At 41.2% G+C, this 14,600-nt stretch overlaps 1 protein-coding gene across 1 annotated transcript in view; it reads right to left on the bottom strand.

The window, feature by feature from the left end:
• Nucleotides 1–14,600, bottom strand: part of LOC308643470 (uncharacterized protein) — a gene marked incomplete at its 5' end in the record, with an annotated part of 203,435 nt that overhangs the window by 127,667 nt on the left and 61,168 nt on the right. The window contains 2 exons of the mRNA XM_081283307.1: nt 3,309–3,482; nt 4,753–4,923. Coding sequence (XP_081139433.1) covers nt 3,309–3,482; nt 4,753–4,923 — 345 coding nt within the window. The remainder of the gene's footprint in view (nt 1–3,308; nt 3,483–4,752; nt 4,924–14,600) is intronic.

The following is a 14,600-nucleotide window of genomic DNA, read 5'->3' as shown; positions in this document are numbered from 1 at the left end:
GCATCTCTAGATATTTTGACTTTTAAAAGGGGGAATATAAATTCCTTAAAATGGTCTAACTAATGATTTTCTTAGAAAGTCTTACAATGTAGAAAGAAATGGATGTGATTCAGGGAAAGATGTAGTAGAAAAACACTGCTTCAACCAGGTGACAAAGTTCAAAATTAATAATAATGATAAAACGTATTAATAGTATGTACCCATGAAGGACATAGTAAAGCATGGTAATTTACTTCCATCATCTACCTTCTCAGTCTAGTCATAAGATAAATATTATATAAATTAAAAGAGTAATATTTTAACATGCTTGTTAGGTATTCACCAAAATTGTCAAAGTAATCAAATACAAGGAAATTCTGAGAAACTGAGTGTCCACGTGAAATTATGGAAATATAAATTCTAAGGGAAGTTTGGTATTATGGATGGAGTCCTTGAGTAAAATACAAATCAAAACAAAACAAAACACATAGAGGATGCTATATAAAACTAAAGATCTGAATAGGTATTGATTTAAGTTTATATTGAAGTATTTACATTGGTTTGTAATTATAATAAATGCACTGTCATGTAATATGCTAATAATAGAGAAGAGTGGTGGATACACAGGAAATTCTTGTGTAATCCTTAAAACTTTTCTATCAATCTGATTCTATTCTACAATTTAAAAAATGTTTAGAAAATATATTGCTTGAATTACTTTTATTATTATTAAAGTGTCTAGCTTACAAAAATTATTCCACCAAGAAATTAAAAACTGTATTAAGCAACTCTTGGGTCAAACTGAAAATTAAAGTAAAATTGCAGAATTTCTAAAGCCTACTAATAATACAAGTAATGAATATTTAATATTTGTGGTATTCAATTAAAGTTGTTATCATAGGGGTAGGCAATCTTTAAATAGTTATATCCAAATTAAGACAGAATTGAGATTTCCAATGTGAAAACATAATACAGACAACAAAATCACCTAAAGGAGGAAAGGATAACTATGGTAAAACATAAATTAATTAGCAAAAAATATATCTAATTAATATTATAAAATTGTTCTTGAAATAATATTTATAAAAATAAAATAATTTCTAACCTAGTTAATAAAATGAGAAACTGTATTAAGATACTAAATTAGACTTGAAAAGAAAAAATAGGGAGACATTGTTTAAAGAACTGTGAGACAAATTGGCATAACTCCATATATATACATATATATATATATATATATATATATATATATATATATATATATATTTAGAATAATTAGATAAAGTTTCAGGAAATTTAATGAATAAAAATTTATCTAATATAGTAAGAATACTGAGACTATCAAAATCCATTATTAAAGTCAATCTAACATTAGGCATTTCTCAGTATGAGGCACATAAAGCCAAAATACAAACTGTAAGGTACTCTTGCCATAAATTAACATGGATTATATAAAGGCTCTAAACATAATTTTCAGCTTCCAGAAGATATCACCAAAAGTGAAGGGAGAACAAGATGCATGTGAAGAAATACAGAATGTGTGTTATTTTAAAATGATTTTGGTTACCCAAGAGGAAATTGTTACTATGAAAAGCAACAACAACAAAAATGAAACACAAACACACACCAAAACAAACAAACAAAATAGATTGTTCTATATTAAGACTAAAGAGATCTAAATATAGAGTGATATGTAATCATTGGTTGGTCTAAGGAAAAGATCTCTTACTAATATTAAAAATACAGTCATTGTTTTCATTCATCTATGCAAAATGGGTAATTGACAATTGTTCATTGATTTTCATTTCTCATAGCTCTTATCTTCATAAAGAAGGAAGTCAATGAATATATTCTGAAATAATTTGGCTATGAATAAAGTGAGACTATAGTAATTAATGATTCAATATGTGGCCCTTCAGTAAAGGCTAGGATCAAAGAGATAGTTGAGACATATATCCATATGATGCTTCATAAAACTTGGATATGTACCTGGAAATCAGATTGCTGGATCAAAGGGTAGTTCTATTTTTAATTTTCTTTAGAAATATTTATACTGATTTTCTTAAAGGCTGCACCAATTTGCACTCCCACCAAGAGTAAATAAGGGATTTATGTTCTTCTACATCCTTGCCAACACTCATTTAACCTTTGTCCATTTAACTTTGAGATTTTTTTTGTCAAATGTTAGATGATATCTCAGTGACTTTAATTTGCATTTCCTTGATATTTAATGATGCTACATATACTTTTACAAACTTTGTCAGCCTTCTTTTGAGATAATCTGTTCAGTTCTCTGCTCATTTTTTTTTACAATTTTATTTTTGTTTTATTGACACATAATATTTGTACAAGCTTGTCGCGACCCCCTTGCCCGCAAGGAAGACGCAACACCAGGAATCTTCTTTCAGCCGTTTATTCGGATCCTCGAACTTTCTTCTACCTCTCCCCGGAAGCCCCTCCCAGCCTTAATAAAGTATCCCAAGGCCCAATGCAAAGCTGCCACGTGGAGCTTTCTCATAGGGTGTTAAAGAACCATGCGCCAACTCTCCCAAATAAGGAGTTGTTTGTCACAGACCACAACGAGGCCAGCGCCATCTTGTAATGGCGACCACAGTCCGCCGAAGCGGCTCACCACAGTTCCCCCTATTGTCTTCTAAAAACAATACAGGCGAGAGTAGAGGTCCTATCCCACTGTGCAGAAAGGGCTGCATAGTATGGCTCAGCCCCAAGGAGGCGCCTTCCCCAGATCTGAGGCCATATCAGCCGACGCTTTTTCCGTGGGACGGGGCGTGGACGCGTCTAACCCGCATGCAATAGGACATGCTCTCCTTGAGGTCCACTCCAAGGATCACTCAAGTGCAGTGCCTTGCCTCGCATCCTGTATCGTGACGATGGTGGACAAAGGGGGATAGCCGAGGCTGAACTGTGGCTGTTTAGAAATACAACGACAAACAAGTTGGTAACACCCTAAAAGAAAGGCACGGGTCCTAAAGCGATAGAAAAGCACTAGTGTGGAAACCCATCTGTGTGCAATGGCAGTAAAGCCGGCAGAGTGCAAGGGCTTTCCAACACTAAGAGAATAGCAAGAAGAGACATGTCGTTCCCAGTGCAATGTCCGTAAAACTTGGGGTGCAACGACCATGTCAAAGATTTACTGTTTAATTTGCGCAAGCCAAACTTGAGGTGAATTGCCATTTTCTAAAGCTGCAAGAGCTTGTATGATCATAGCCTTATCATGAGCATTGCGGGCCTTGAGGCGACAGAGAAACCACAAGCAGAGAACCATACCGAAACAAAACATTGCACCAAAAATGCCTACCCCCACCCACTCTTTAAAAAAGGAAAAGGCAGAAGATATCCAATCGGTGAATTGACCCAAAGTTATGGGATCGACATGGGTACTATTCAAGACAGCTATCTGGGTTAGTTGAGACTGGATCAGGTCTTCCGCTGCCATGGACCAATTTCCGGCCAAGTATTCGCCAATGATACGGGAAGCATTCCTGGAATCATTAAATCTGACAGAGGTTATACATAAATGTGCACGTTGGTCAACACAGCCCAAAAGCACTAGGTCAGCCAATTCTTCTACCTGAGCTTGGAGTAAATCTATTCTTTGGTTGGCAGCTAAAATCCCTGACAAAATATGTTGATTAATTGCATTTTGGGATTCAAGTATGGTGGAAGTTTGTTGAACAACTTGATTAACAGTGGCAGCAGTCTGCACTTGATTGGCCATGGCCACTCCGGCCGCGACCGCTGCAGCAGCAGATACCGCCACGGCTGTCACTATAGCAGCCGTGATTCCAAAATCCCTGCGGACTCTAAGTAGCTCAACAATGGGGAATTTGTCAGGGTCCGCAGTGACTGGGATTGGGACAAAAGTTGGAATTTTCATAACCACTGCCACAGTCGAGGAACCATCCCAACATTCAGCTAAGAGACAGGTAACATTAGAACAATCCAGCATCTCTGACGAGGTGTCATTAGCCAAAAGGAGTAAGAATGGGGATTGAACACAAACCGCTGCAGGGGGCAATGTGGCATTATCTAACAGAGAGTTGAACGAAACAGATGTGAGTCTATTACCTCGCTCACTCTCGTAAACAGTGCCAGAAACATTAGCCAGCCAACTTTTGGCCCCCAGCAATCGAGCCAATGCAGAAATATCAGCTGAAGCCCCCTTGTTGTTGGAAATCAGCCATTGAAACCAGGACCAACCCGCTCCTGTAGAGGAGTTGGCACTGTTGTTAAAGTTGTAAACATGCCTCTTAAGAGAGGGGGAAAAGGAGAAACCTTTAGCAACTTGACGTTTCTCCCAAGAATGATCCTGACAAGGCGTGAATGTTGGGGGGAAACCAAGATTAGGGGTACAGTAAGGAGAGGCCTTAAAATGAGTGGCATTATAAAGATTATTAGAAGAAGGAGGCACTGGGATTAGTACCTCAGAGATAATAGCCAAAGTAGTTATGTTTAAAGCAGAGCTACTTGCGGGGGTTCCTGAGCCTGTCTGTTCCCCTGAGACTACTTGGCTCAACACAGCACTGAGAATGCTCCCTGAAACCTGACTGGACCGCAATGGGTCCTCCCAGTTAGTCAAATTCTTGGTCTTAAGACTAATACAATGAGTGTTCCCAAGGCTGAAACAAAAAACTCCTGTGAGATTAACTTGAGATTGATTAAAAATGCTATCCACGTCCCCTCTAGGAGAGGCACAGGGAGCAGACATCTCACATGAGGTAGAGAAAAGAGTGGGGAGGACACTAGAATTACCATGAACCGGCATCGGCATTGGCCAAGCCCGTGCCACTGCCCACCACTGCATTGGTGTCGTCTGCGTCATCGGCATCAGCACCAGAGCCAGAGCACTCAGCAGAATGAAGATCCTCATCGCGGGATTGCCGTGGTAATTCTTGTTGCTGAGTAGCTGGCGCCAAGACTCTTCTTGTCAGGCGTTCAGGGACCCACAATGGTTCCGTGCGATCCTGAGGAAAAACACATACAGATCCTCGTGCCCATGTCAGCACGGGGTCAGGGCCGTTCCATTGGCCCGTAAGAACATCTTTCCACTTAACATAGCCAATCACAGAGGGCTGAGGGGACACATGTCTATTGGCCGCAGAGCGACCATGAATATCCAAATTCAAAAAATTAATGGTAAAGAGAGCTAAGGACAGGCGTTCTTTAGGAGTATGTTCAGCTCCTATTCCCCCTTTTTGTTTTTGTAAAGTTTCCTTTAAGGTGCGATGAGCACGTTCAACAATGCCTTGCCCTTGAGGATTGTAAGGCAAACCATGAGTAAGTTGTACTCTCATAGTAGAACAAAAGGACGTAAATTGTCTGCCAGTATAAGCAGGTCCATTATCAGTCTTAAGGGACGTGGGCGCACCCCACGCCGCCCAGGCCTCCAGGCAATGAGTAATGACATTACGTGCCTTTTCTCCTGATAAAGCAGAAGCATGAATAATTCCGGAGAACGTGTCAACAGAAACATGGACATACTTGAGGTTACCAAAGTCAGGTATGTGTGTCACATCCATTTGCCAGACAACCAATGGTTTCAATCCCCGTGGGTTCACTCCATAAGTAGGGGGATGAAGAAACGTGACACAATGGGGACAGCGTAATACTATCTGCCGAGCATCTGCTCTCGAAATGGAAAAACGCCTGCGCAGTGTTAAGGCGTTAACATGGAAATTTTGGTGAAATAATTTAGCCTCCTCTAAGGAGGAAGCCAAACAGATCAACTGACCTCTAGTGGCTAAGTCTGCACAGGCATTACCCTGCGATAACGGACCAGGGAGAGAGGTATGAGCCCGGATGTGCAGTGGATAAAAAGGAGCAGTGCGGCTACAGATAAGCTGTTGAAGCTGATTAAAGTAAGCAGATACATTACGGGCATCACTAATAGCTCCCACAACCTCCAAGATTTTTAGTGCTTGTACTACATAGATGGAATCCGAAATGAGATTAAAGGGAAAAGAACACTGCTTAAAAACCTCAATAACAATTTGCAGTTCTACCCACTGTGGATTTCCAGGAGCAAATTGATGCTGAACAGGGGGAGAATCATTAATTACATAAGCTCCCATTCCAGACTTGGAAACATCAGTAAAAATGTTAACAGCCCCCGGAATCGGACTGGATGAAGTTACTTTGGGGAAAATGATAGGATGTTCTTTAACAAAATGGAGTAACGGATGAGAAGGGTAATGATTATCAATGTCCCCTTGAAACGAGCAACATAAAATAGCCCAGTTATCTAGAGTAGCACACAAAACACTAAGTTGAGCTTTAGTATAGGGTATAATAAGAGAAGAGGGTGATTGTCCGAAAAATTGAATGCTTTGTTGAATCCCTTTAAGTGCTAATGCTGCAACAGCATCAGGATAATATTCTAAGGATTTTCCTGGGGATACATGTGGGTGTATCCATAGCAAAGGTCCCTCTTGCCATAGTACTCCAGTAGGTTGCCGCATAGTGGCAAGCACACATAGCTGGAAAGGTTTATCACTCTGGAGCCTGCATAAAGTTGCATGTTGTATAGCTTCTTCTACTGACATAAGGGCCGCTCTAGCCTCTTTGGTGAGGCTACGAGGGGAGGTAAGATCTGGATCACCCCTAAGGGTAGCGTACAAAGGCTGTAGCATAACATTAGAAATATGTAAATATCCTCGTATCCAATTAATATCTCCTAGCAGTTTCTGAAAATCATTTAGAGTTTGGAGATCCTGAGTTCGTATGGTGATTTTTTGTGGTCGTAATTTGTCACACCCAATTGTTGCTCCCAAATATTTAATAGAGTCCCCTGTTTGAACCTTTTCAGGTGCGATGTGCAGTCCAAATTGAGCTAACAACTTCACTAGGTCTTCATAGGCCTCATGAACTGTCTGCTCTGATTTAGCAGCCAATAATACATCATCCATATAATGAATGATCTTGATGGAGGAATACTTGTGTCTGAGAGGTGCGAGTGTCTTCCCCACATACATCTGACACATCGTGGGACTATTAGCCATTCCCTGCGGCAACACTACCCACTCGTACCTTTGATCTGGCTCCTCGTGGTTACACGAGGGAAGGGTGAAGGCAAAACGCTGCGAGTCTTTAGGATGCAAAGGGATAGAAAAGAAACAGTCTTTAATGTCAATAACAATAATGTGCCAGCCTTGAGGAACAGAGGAGAGCAGAGGCAGCCCTCTTTGAATGGGCCCCATAAGTTGCATTTGAGCATTAACTGCTCGTAGATCATGCAGTAGGCGCCACTTCCCTGATTTTTTCTTAATGACAAATATGGGAGTATTCCATGGAGAAGTAGAGGGTTGGATATGACCCAAGTCAAGTTGCTCTTTAACTAGAGCATGGGCTGCTGCCAATTTAACCGAGGGAAGAGGCCACTGAGGCACCCAAACAGGCTCCTCGGTAAGCCATGTTATGGATATTTGAGCCTCAGCGGCCCCTAGGAAAAACCCAGACCAAATCTGTCAAGCTTTTGATGACCTTGTACAGGATGCTTACGTCCCTGTAAATGTTTTCCTAGTCCTAGACCTGGCCTATACCCCATATTTTGCATAATCTGTTGGGACACTGGGGAATAGTCATTACTAAGAGTGAACCCCATGTCTTTCATCAGGTCACGGCCCCATAAAGAGATAGGTAAATCAAGCACATAAGGCTGAAAAGTACCATTATGTCCTTCCGGGTCTTTCCAGAATAGATGCCTGCAGCTGATCTGAGGAGCTTGGGCATATCCAAGTCCTCTCAGAGACTGATCAGAAGTCTGCACTGGCCATCCCTTAGACCAGTCCCTAAGTGCTATAATACTACGGTCTGCTCCTGTATCCAGTAACCCCACAATGGACTTACCTTCTATGCTTAATTCCAAAGTGGGGCGATTGCTCATATCTAGTGACAAATAAGCACAATTCCCTCCGGTGGTACCAATCTCATTCCCTGTCCGTGACCTTAAGTCTGCAGGGAAATGATCATGTAAACTAGGCAAAATTAGTAATTGAGCAATCCGATCCCCTGGGGAGATGGACACAATGCCCCTTGGAGCTTCCACCATAACCTTTACTATCCCAACAGTATCAGGACTTATGACTCCGGGGAAAACATGAAGACCTTGTAAAATAGAGGATGCACGTCCAATTAGCAAACCTACAGTGCCAGGTGGTAGAGGCCCTGTAAACTCAGTTTCCACCAGTTGGACTCCCATCTTAGGTGTTAATACGAGTCTGGAGGTGGAACAGAGGTCCAATCCCGCGGCACCTGTAGTGGCTCTCCGCGTTTCATGGGATGGCGTAGAGATGGCCATGTCTCGGGTTCGGGTGTGACATTCTCCACTGCCCCATATATTTGCGGGCCCTGGGGTCGGGGGCCCCGTCGGCCGTTTTTTGGCCCAGCTGAAATAGGCTGTCCATGGATGTCCCTCACTGATCTACACTCTCTTGCCCAATGCCTCCCCCTTTTGCATTTTGGACACAATCCCGGTGGACGAAGGCCATTGGAAGGGCCACCGTGAGGAGGTCCAGTAAAATTGTCTTTGTTGGAAGTGTCTTTTTTGGGACATTCACGTCTAAAATGACCGGGTTGACCACAATGGAAGCATGTTCCGGCGGCAGGACCGCCCCCTTTTGCAATCCGAAGGACAGCAGCTGCAAGACCTGCATTAGTTAAAGGTCCTCCAATCTCTCTACACACCTTCATCCATGCTTCTATGCCTTTGTTCTTATAAGGAGCGATTGCTGCTTTACATTCCTTGGTGCATTGCTCAAAGACCAATTGCTTGACAAGGGGCATGGCTCTATCAGGATCCCCAAAAATCTTTCCAGCGGCATCCACCATCCTTGCTACAAAGTCTGAAAAGGGTTCTGTAGGGCCTTGTATAATCTTGGTCAAATTACCAGATACCTCTCCTCTGTTTGGAAGTGACTTCCATGCCCGAATGCAAATGTTATTAATTTGATCATATACCTCAAGAGGGAATCCTGTCTGTTGATTAGCAAATCTACCTTGCCCCAAAAGCATGTCCTTATCCCAATGAGGATGTCCTGCCGCATGGTTTTGGGCGGCTTGCTCTATAGCGCCCTCTAGCACAAATGCTCTCCAGTCCAAATATTTACCTGGAGAAACACAAGCCCGAACAAGGCTAGCCCAATCAGAGGGAGTCATACAGTATCTAGACAGACTCTCCACCTGAGTTAGTGTGAAGGCGGCATCCACCCCATAAGTGCGCACAGACTCCGCCAGGGTCTTTACAATTTTGAAATCTAAAGGCTCCTGAAATCTTCCCCTATTTTCATCCTGAAAAACTGGATAAGCAAGACCCATTTCAGCGTTAACAGCCTTCCATGTTTGAGCATGGAAAGCTCTCCCCGAAACACCCCCACCATACGGTGGTGGATCCGGAGGATCACATTTCTTGAGCCCCTGTCTATCTTTGTTTCCTTCTCCTACAGCTAAACTCCCTAGCTGGCGAGACAGCCTCCCAAGCTCCTCCTCCTCATCCTCCTCTTCCTCTGACCCACTTTCACATGGGGGTGTGCGCAGCGCACTGAGATCTGGATACAAGCGTTTCTTCCCCTGCTTCTCGCTCCGCACACTTCCATCCTCCCGAGATACCTCACCTTTTGCCGGAGACAATCGTCTCCTCCCCTGTTTCACGCTCCGCACGCTCCCGTCCCCCTGAGATACCTCACTTCCTGCCGTCTCTGATCTCTCCTCATGTAATTGTTCTAGAACTTCCTGTCCTTTAGTAAGTGCGTCATGACATCTGTCATCTGTGAGACAACTACGGACTATTTTCCAAAGGGGTATCACCCCACCCTCTAATATGCCCTGCTCAGAAGCAAAATCGATATCTTTGCCTAATTTATCCCAACTAGGTATAGTAAGACTGCCCGAATATGCAAACCACGGTGCAGCAATATCCACCTTCTGTAAAAATCTCTGTAAAGTGCTATCTTTCACTTTCAGGCCCTTGGAGCGTAACAGGCCGTCTAGGGCCAGAAGAAGTGGACTTGAAGATGTGACACCCATGACACAACAACAAAACAGACACAGAAAACAAAAATGAAAGCACACAGAAAACAACAATGAAAGTACACAGTGCAGCTGCAATAAAATATGAAGCTCTCTCTTTCTTTGTAGAGGAGCTGATTCCGCTTTGGTTGCGGGTCCCGCTCACCGGGACTATGGGGTCCCGCTCTCCGGGACGATGGGGTCCCGCTCTCCGGGACGATGGGGTCCCACTCACCGGGACGATCTGGTGCACCACCCCTGACGACTGAGAGTCCTGGTTTTCCCGGGTTTCGGCACCACTTGTCGCGACCCCCTTGCCCGCAAGGAAGACGCAACACCAGGAATCTTCTTTCAGCCGTTTATTCGGATCCTCGAACTTTCTTCTACCTCTCCCCGGAAGCCCCTCCCAGCCTTAATAAAGTATCCCAAGGCCCAATGCAAAGCTGCCACGTGGAGCTTTCTCATAGGGTGTTAAAGAACCATGCGCCAACTCTCCCAAATAAGGAGTTGTTTGTCACAGACCACAACGAGGCCAGCGCCATCTTGTAATGGCGACCACAGTCCGCCAAAGCGGCTCACCACACAAGCTTATGGGATCCATAACAATATCTCACTACATACACATATATATAATGATCAAATCAAAGGGATCAGCATTTCTACTTCCTCAGACATTCATCATTTCTATGTGTTGGTAACTCTGATTTATTTTGTAATATATCATAAGTTGCTGTAGTCTAGAGTCATTCTACTGTGTTATAGAACACCACAATTAAATCTTCAGTTTAACTGCATCTTAAATACTTGTCATCTTACCTCTCTTATCCTCCTATACCCTATCCTTCCCGGCTTATTTTTAATAGTTGTTTTCTTTTTTTTTTCTATTGTTGGTTGTTCAGAACATTACATAGTTCTTGACATATCATATTTCACACTTTGATTCAAGTGGGTTATGAACTCCCATTTTTACACCATATAAAGATTGCAGCCTCACATCGGTTACACATCCACTGTTTTACATATTGCTATACTAGTGTCCGTTATACTCTGCTGCCTTTCCTATCCTCTGCTATCCCCACATCCCCTCCCCTCCCATCTTCTCTCTCTACCCCATCTACTGTAATTCATTTCTCCCTATTGTTTTTTCCCCCTTTCCCCTCACTTCCTCTTGTATGTAATTTTGTATAACCATGAGGGTCTCCTTCCATTTCCATGCAATTTCCCTTCTCTTTCCTTTTTCCTCCCACCACTCAGCCCTGTTTAATGTTAATCTTCTTCTCATGTTCTTCCTCCCAACTCTGTTCTTAGTTACTCTCCTTATATCAAAGAAAATATTTGGCATTTGTTTTTTAGGGATTGGCTAGCTTCACTTAGCATAATCTGTTCTAATGCCATCCATTTCCCTGCAAATTCTATGATTTTGTCATTTTTTAATGCAGAATAATACTCCATGGTGTATAAATGCCACATTTTTTTTTTTATCCATTCGTCTATTGAAGGGCATCTAGGTTGGTTCCACAGTCTTGCTATTGTGAATTGTGCTGCTATGAACATCGATGTAGCAGTGTCCCTGTAGCATGCTCTTTTTAGGTCTTTAGGGAATAGACCGAGAAGGGGAATAGCTGGGTCAAATGTTGGTTCCATTCCCAGCTTTCCAAGAAATCTCCATACTGCTTTCCAAATTGGCTGCGCCAATTTGCAGTCCCACCAGCAATGTACAAGTGTACCCTTTTCCCCACATCCTCGCTAGCACTTGTTGTTGTTTGACTTCCTAATGGCTGCTAATCTTACTGGAGTGAGATGGTATCTTAGGGTAGTTTTGATTTGCATTTCTCTGACTGATAGAGATGGTGAGCATTTTTTCATGTACTTATTGATTGATTGTATGTCCTCCTCTGAGAAGTGTCTGTTCAGGTCCTTGGCCCATTTGTTGATTGAGTTATTCATTTTCTTATTGCTTAAATTTTTGAGTTCTTTGTATACTCTGGATATTAGGGCTCTATCTGAAGTGTGAGGAGTAAAGATTTGTTCCCAGGATGTAGGCTCCCTATTTACCTCTCTTATTGTTTATTTTGCTGAGAAAAAACTTTTTAGTTTGAGTAAGTCCCATTTGTTGATTCTTGTTATTAACTCTTGTGCTATGGGTGTCCTATTGAGGAATTTGGAGCCCGACCCCACAGTATGTAGATCGGAGCCAACTTTTTCTTATATCAGACGCTGTGTCTCTGATTTGATATCAAGCTCCTTGATCCATTTTGAGTTAACTTTTGTGCATGGTGAGAGAAAGGGATTCAGTTTCATTTTGTTGCATATGGATTTCCAGTTTTCCCAGCACCATTTGTTGAAGACACTATCCTTTCTCCATTGCATGCTTTTAGCCCCTTTATCAAATATAAGATAGTTGTAACTTTTTGGATTAGTCTCTGTGTCCTCTATTCTATACCATTGGTCCACCCGCCTGTTTTGGTACCAGTACCATGCTGTTTTTGTTACTATTGCTCTGTAGTATAGTTTGAGGTCTGGTATTGCTATACCGCCTGTTTCACACTTCCTGCTTAGAGTTGTTTTTGCTATTCTGGGTCTTTTATTTTTCCATATGAATTTTATAATTGCTTTATCTATTTCTACAAGAAATGCCGTTGGGATTTTGATTGGCATTGCATTAAATCTATAGAGTACTTTTGGTAATATCGCCATTTTGATGATGTTAGTTCTGCCTATCCATGAACAGGGTATATTTTTCCATCTTCTAAGATATTCTTCTATTTCTCTCTTTAGGGTTCTGTAGTTTTCATTGTATAAGTCTTTCACCTCTTTTGTTAGGTTGATTCCCAAGTATATTTTTTTTTTGAGGATATTGTGAATGGAGTGGTTGTCCTAATTTCCATTTCAGAGGATTTGTTGCTGATATACAGGAATGCCTTTGATTTATGCGTGTTGATTTTATATCCTGCCACTTTGCTGAATTTATTTATTAGCTCTAATAGTTTCTTTGTATACCCTTTTGGGTCTGCTAGGTATAGAATCATGTCATCTGCAAATAGCGATAATTTAAGTTCTTCTTTTCCTATTTTTATGCCTTTAATTTCTTTTGTCTGTCTAATTGCTCTGGCCAGTGTTTCAAGAACTATGTTGAACAGAAGTGGTGATAGAGGGCATCCCTGTCTTGTTCCAGATTTTAGAGGGAATGCTTTCAATTTTTCTCCATTCAGAATGATGCTAGCCTGAGGCTTAGCATAGATTGCTTTTACAATATGGAGGTATGTTCCTGTTATCCCTAGTTTTTCTAGAGTTTTGAACATAAAGGGATGCTGTACTTTGTCGAATGCTTTTTCTGCATCCATCGAGATGCTCATATGGTTCTTATTTTTAAGTCTATTAATGTGGTGAATAACATTTATTCATTTCCGTATATTGAACATGCCTTGCATCCCAGGGATGAATCCTACTTGATTATGGTGCACAATTTTTTTGATATGTTTTTGTATCCAATTCGCCATAATTTTATTGAGGATTTTTGCATCTATGTTCATTAGAGATATTGGTCTGTAGATTTCTTTCTTTGAAGTGTCTTTGTCTAGTTTAGGAATCAGGGTGATGTTGGCCTCGTAGAATGAATTTGGAAGTTCTCCCTCTTTTTCTATTTCCTTAAATAGCTTGAAAAGTATTGGTATTAGTTCCTCTTTAAAGGTTTTGTAAAACTCTGCTGTATACCCATCCGGTCCTGGGCTTTTCTTAGTTGGTAGTCTTTTGATGGTTTCTTCTATTTCCTCAATTGATATTGGTCTGTTTAGGTTATCTATATCCTCCTGACTCAATCTGGGCAGATCATATGACTTAAGAAATTTATCGATGCCTTCACTATCTTCTATTTTATTGGAGTATAAGGATTCAAAATAATTTCTGATTATCTCTGTATTTCTGAAGTGTCTGTTGTGATATTGCCTTTTTCATCCCATATGCTAGTAATTTGAGTTCTCTCTCTTCTTCTCTTCGTTAGCATGGCTAAGGGTCTGTGGATTTTATTCATTTTTTCAAAGAACCAACTTTTAGTTTTGTCAATTTTTTCAATTGTTTCTTTTGTTTCGATTTCATTAATTTCAGCTCTGATTTTAATTATTTCTTGCCTTCTACTTCTTTTGCTGTTGTTTTGCTCTTCATTTTCTAGGATTTTGAGATGAAGTATGAGATCATTTATTTGTTGTTTTTTTCTTTTTTTTTTTAAGGAATGAACTCCAAGCAATGAATTTTCCTCGTAGAACTGCTTTCAATATGTCCCACAGATTCCGATATGTTGTGTCTGTGTTTTCATTTTTCATTTATCTCTAAGAATTTTTTAATTTCCTCCTTGATGTCTTCTATAACCCATTGATCATTCAGTAACCTATTGTTCATTCTCCAAGTGATGCATGATTTTTCCTTCCTTCTTTTATCGTTGATTTTCAGTTTCATTCCATTATGATCAGATAAGATGCATGGTATTATCTCTACTCCTTTATATTGTCTAAGAGTTGCCCTGTGACATAATATATGATTTATTTTTGAGAAGGATCCATGTGCTGCTGAGAAAAAAGTGTAAGTGCTTGATGTTGGGGGTA

Source organism: Spermophilus citellus, assembly GCF_964194105.1.
Source record: "Spermophilus citellus genome assembly, chromosome: 3".
NCBI classification, from domain to species: domain Eukaryota; kingdom Metazoa; phylum Chordata; class Mammalia; order Rodentia; family Sciuridae; genus Spermophilus; species Spermophilus citellus.
Note: the sequence above shows the minus strand (reverse complement) of the source record. Positions and strands in the feature narration are given on the sequence as shown.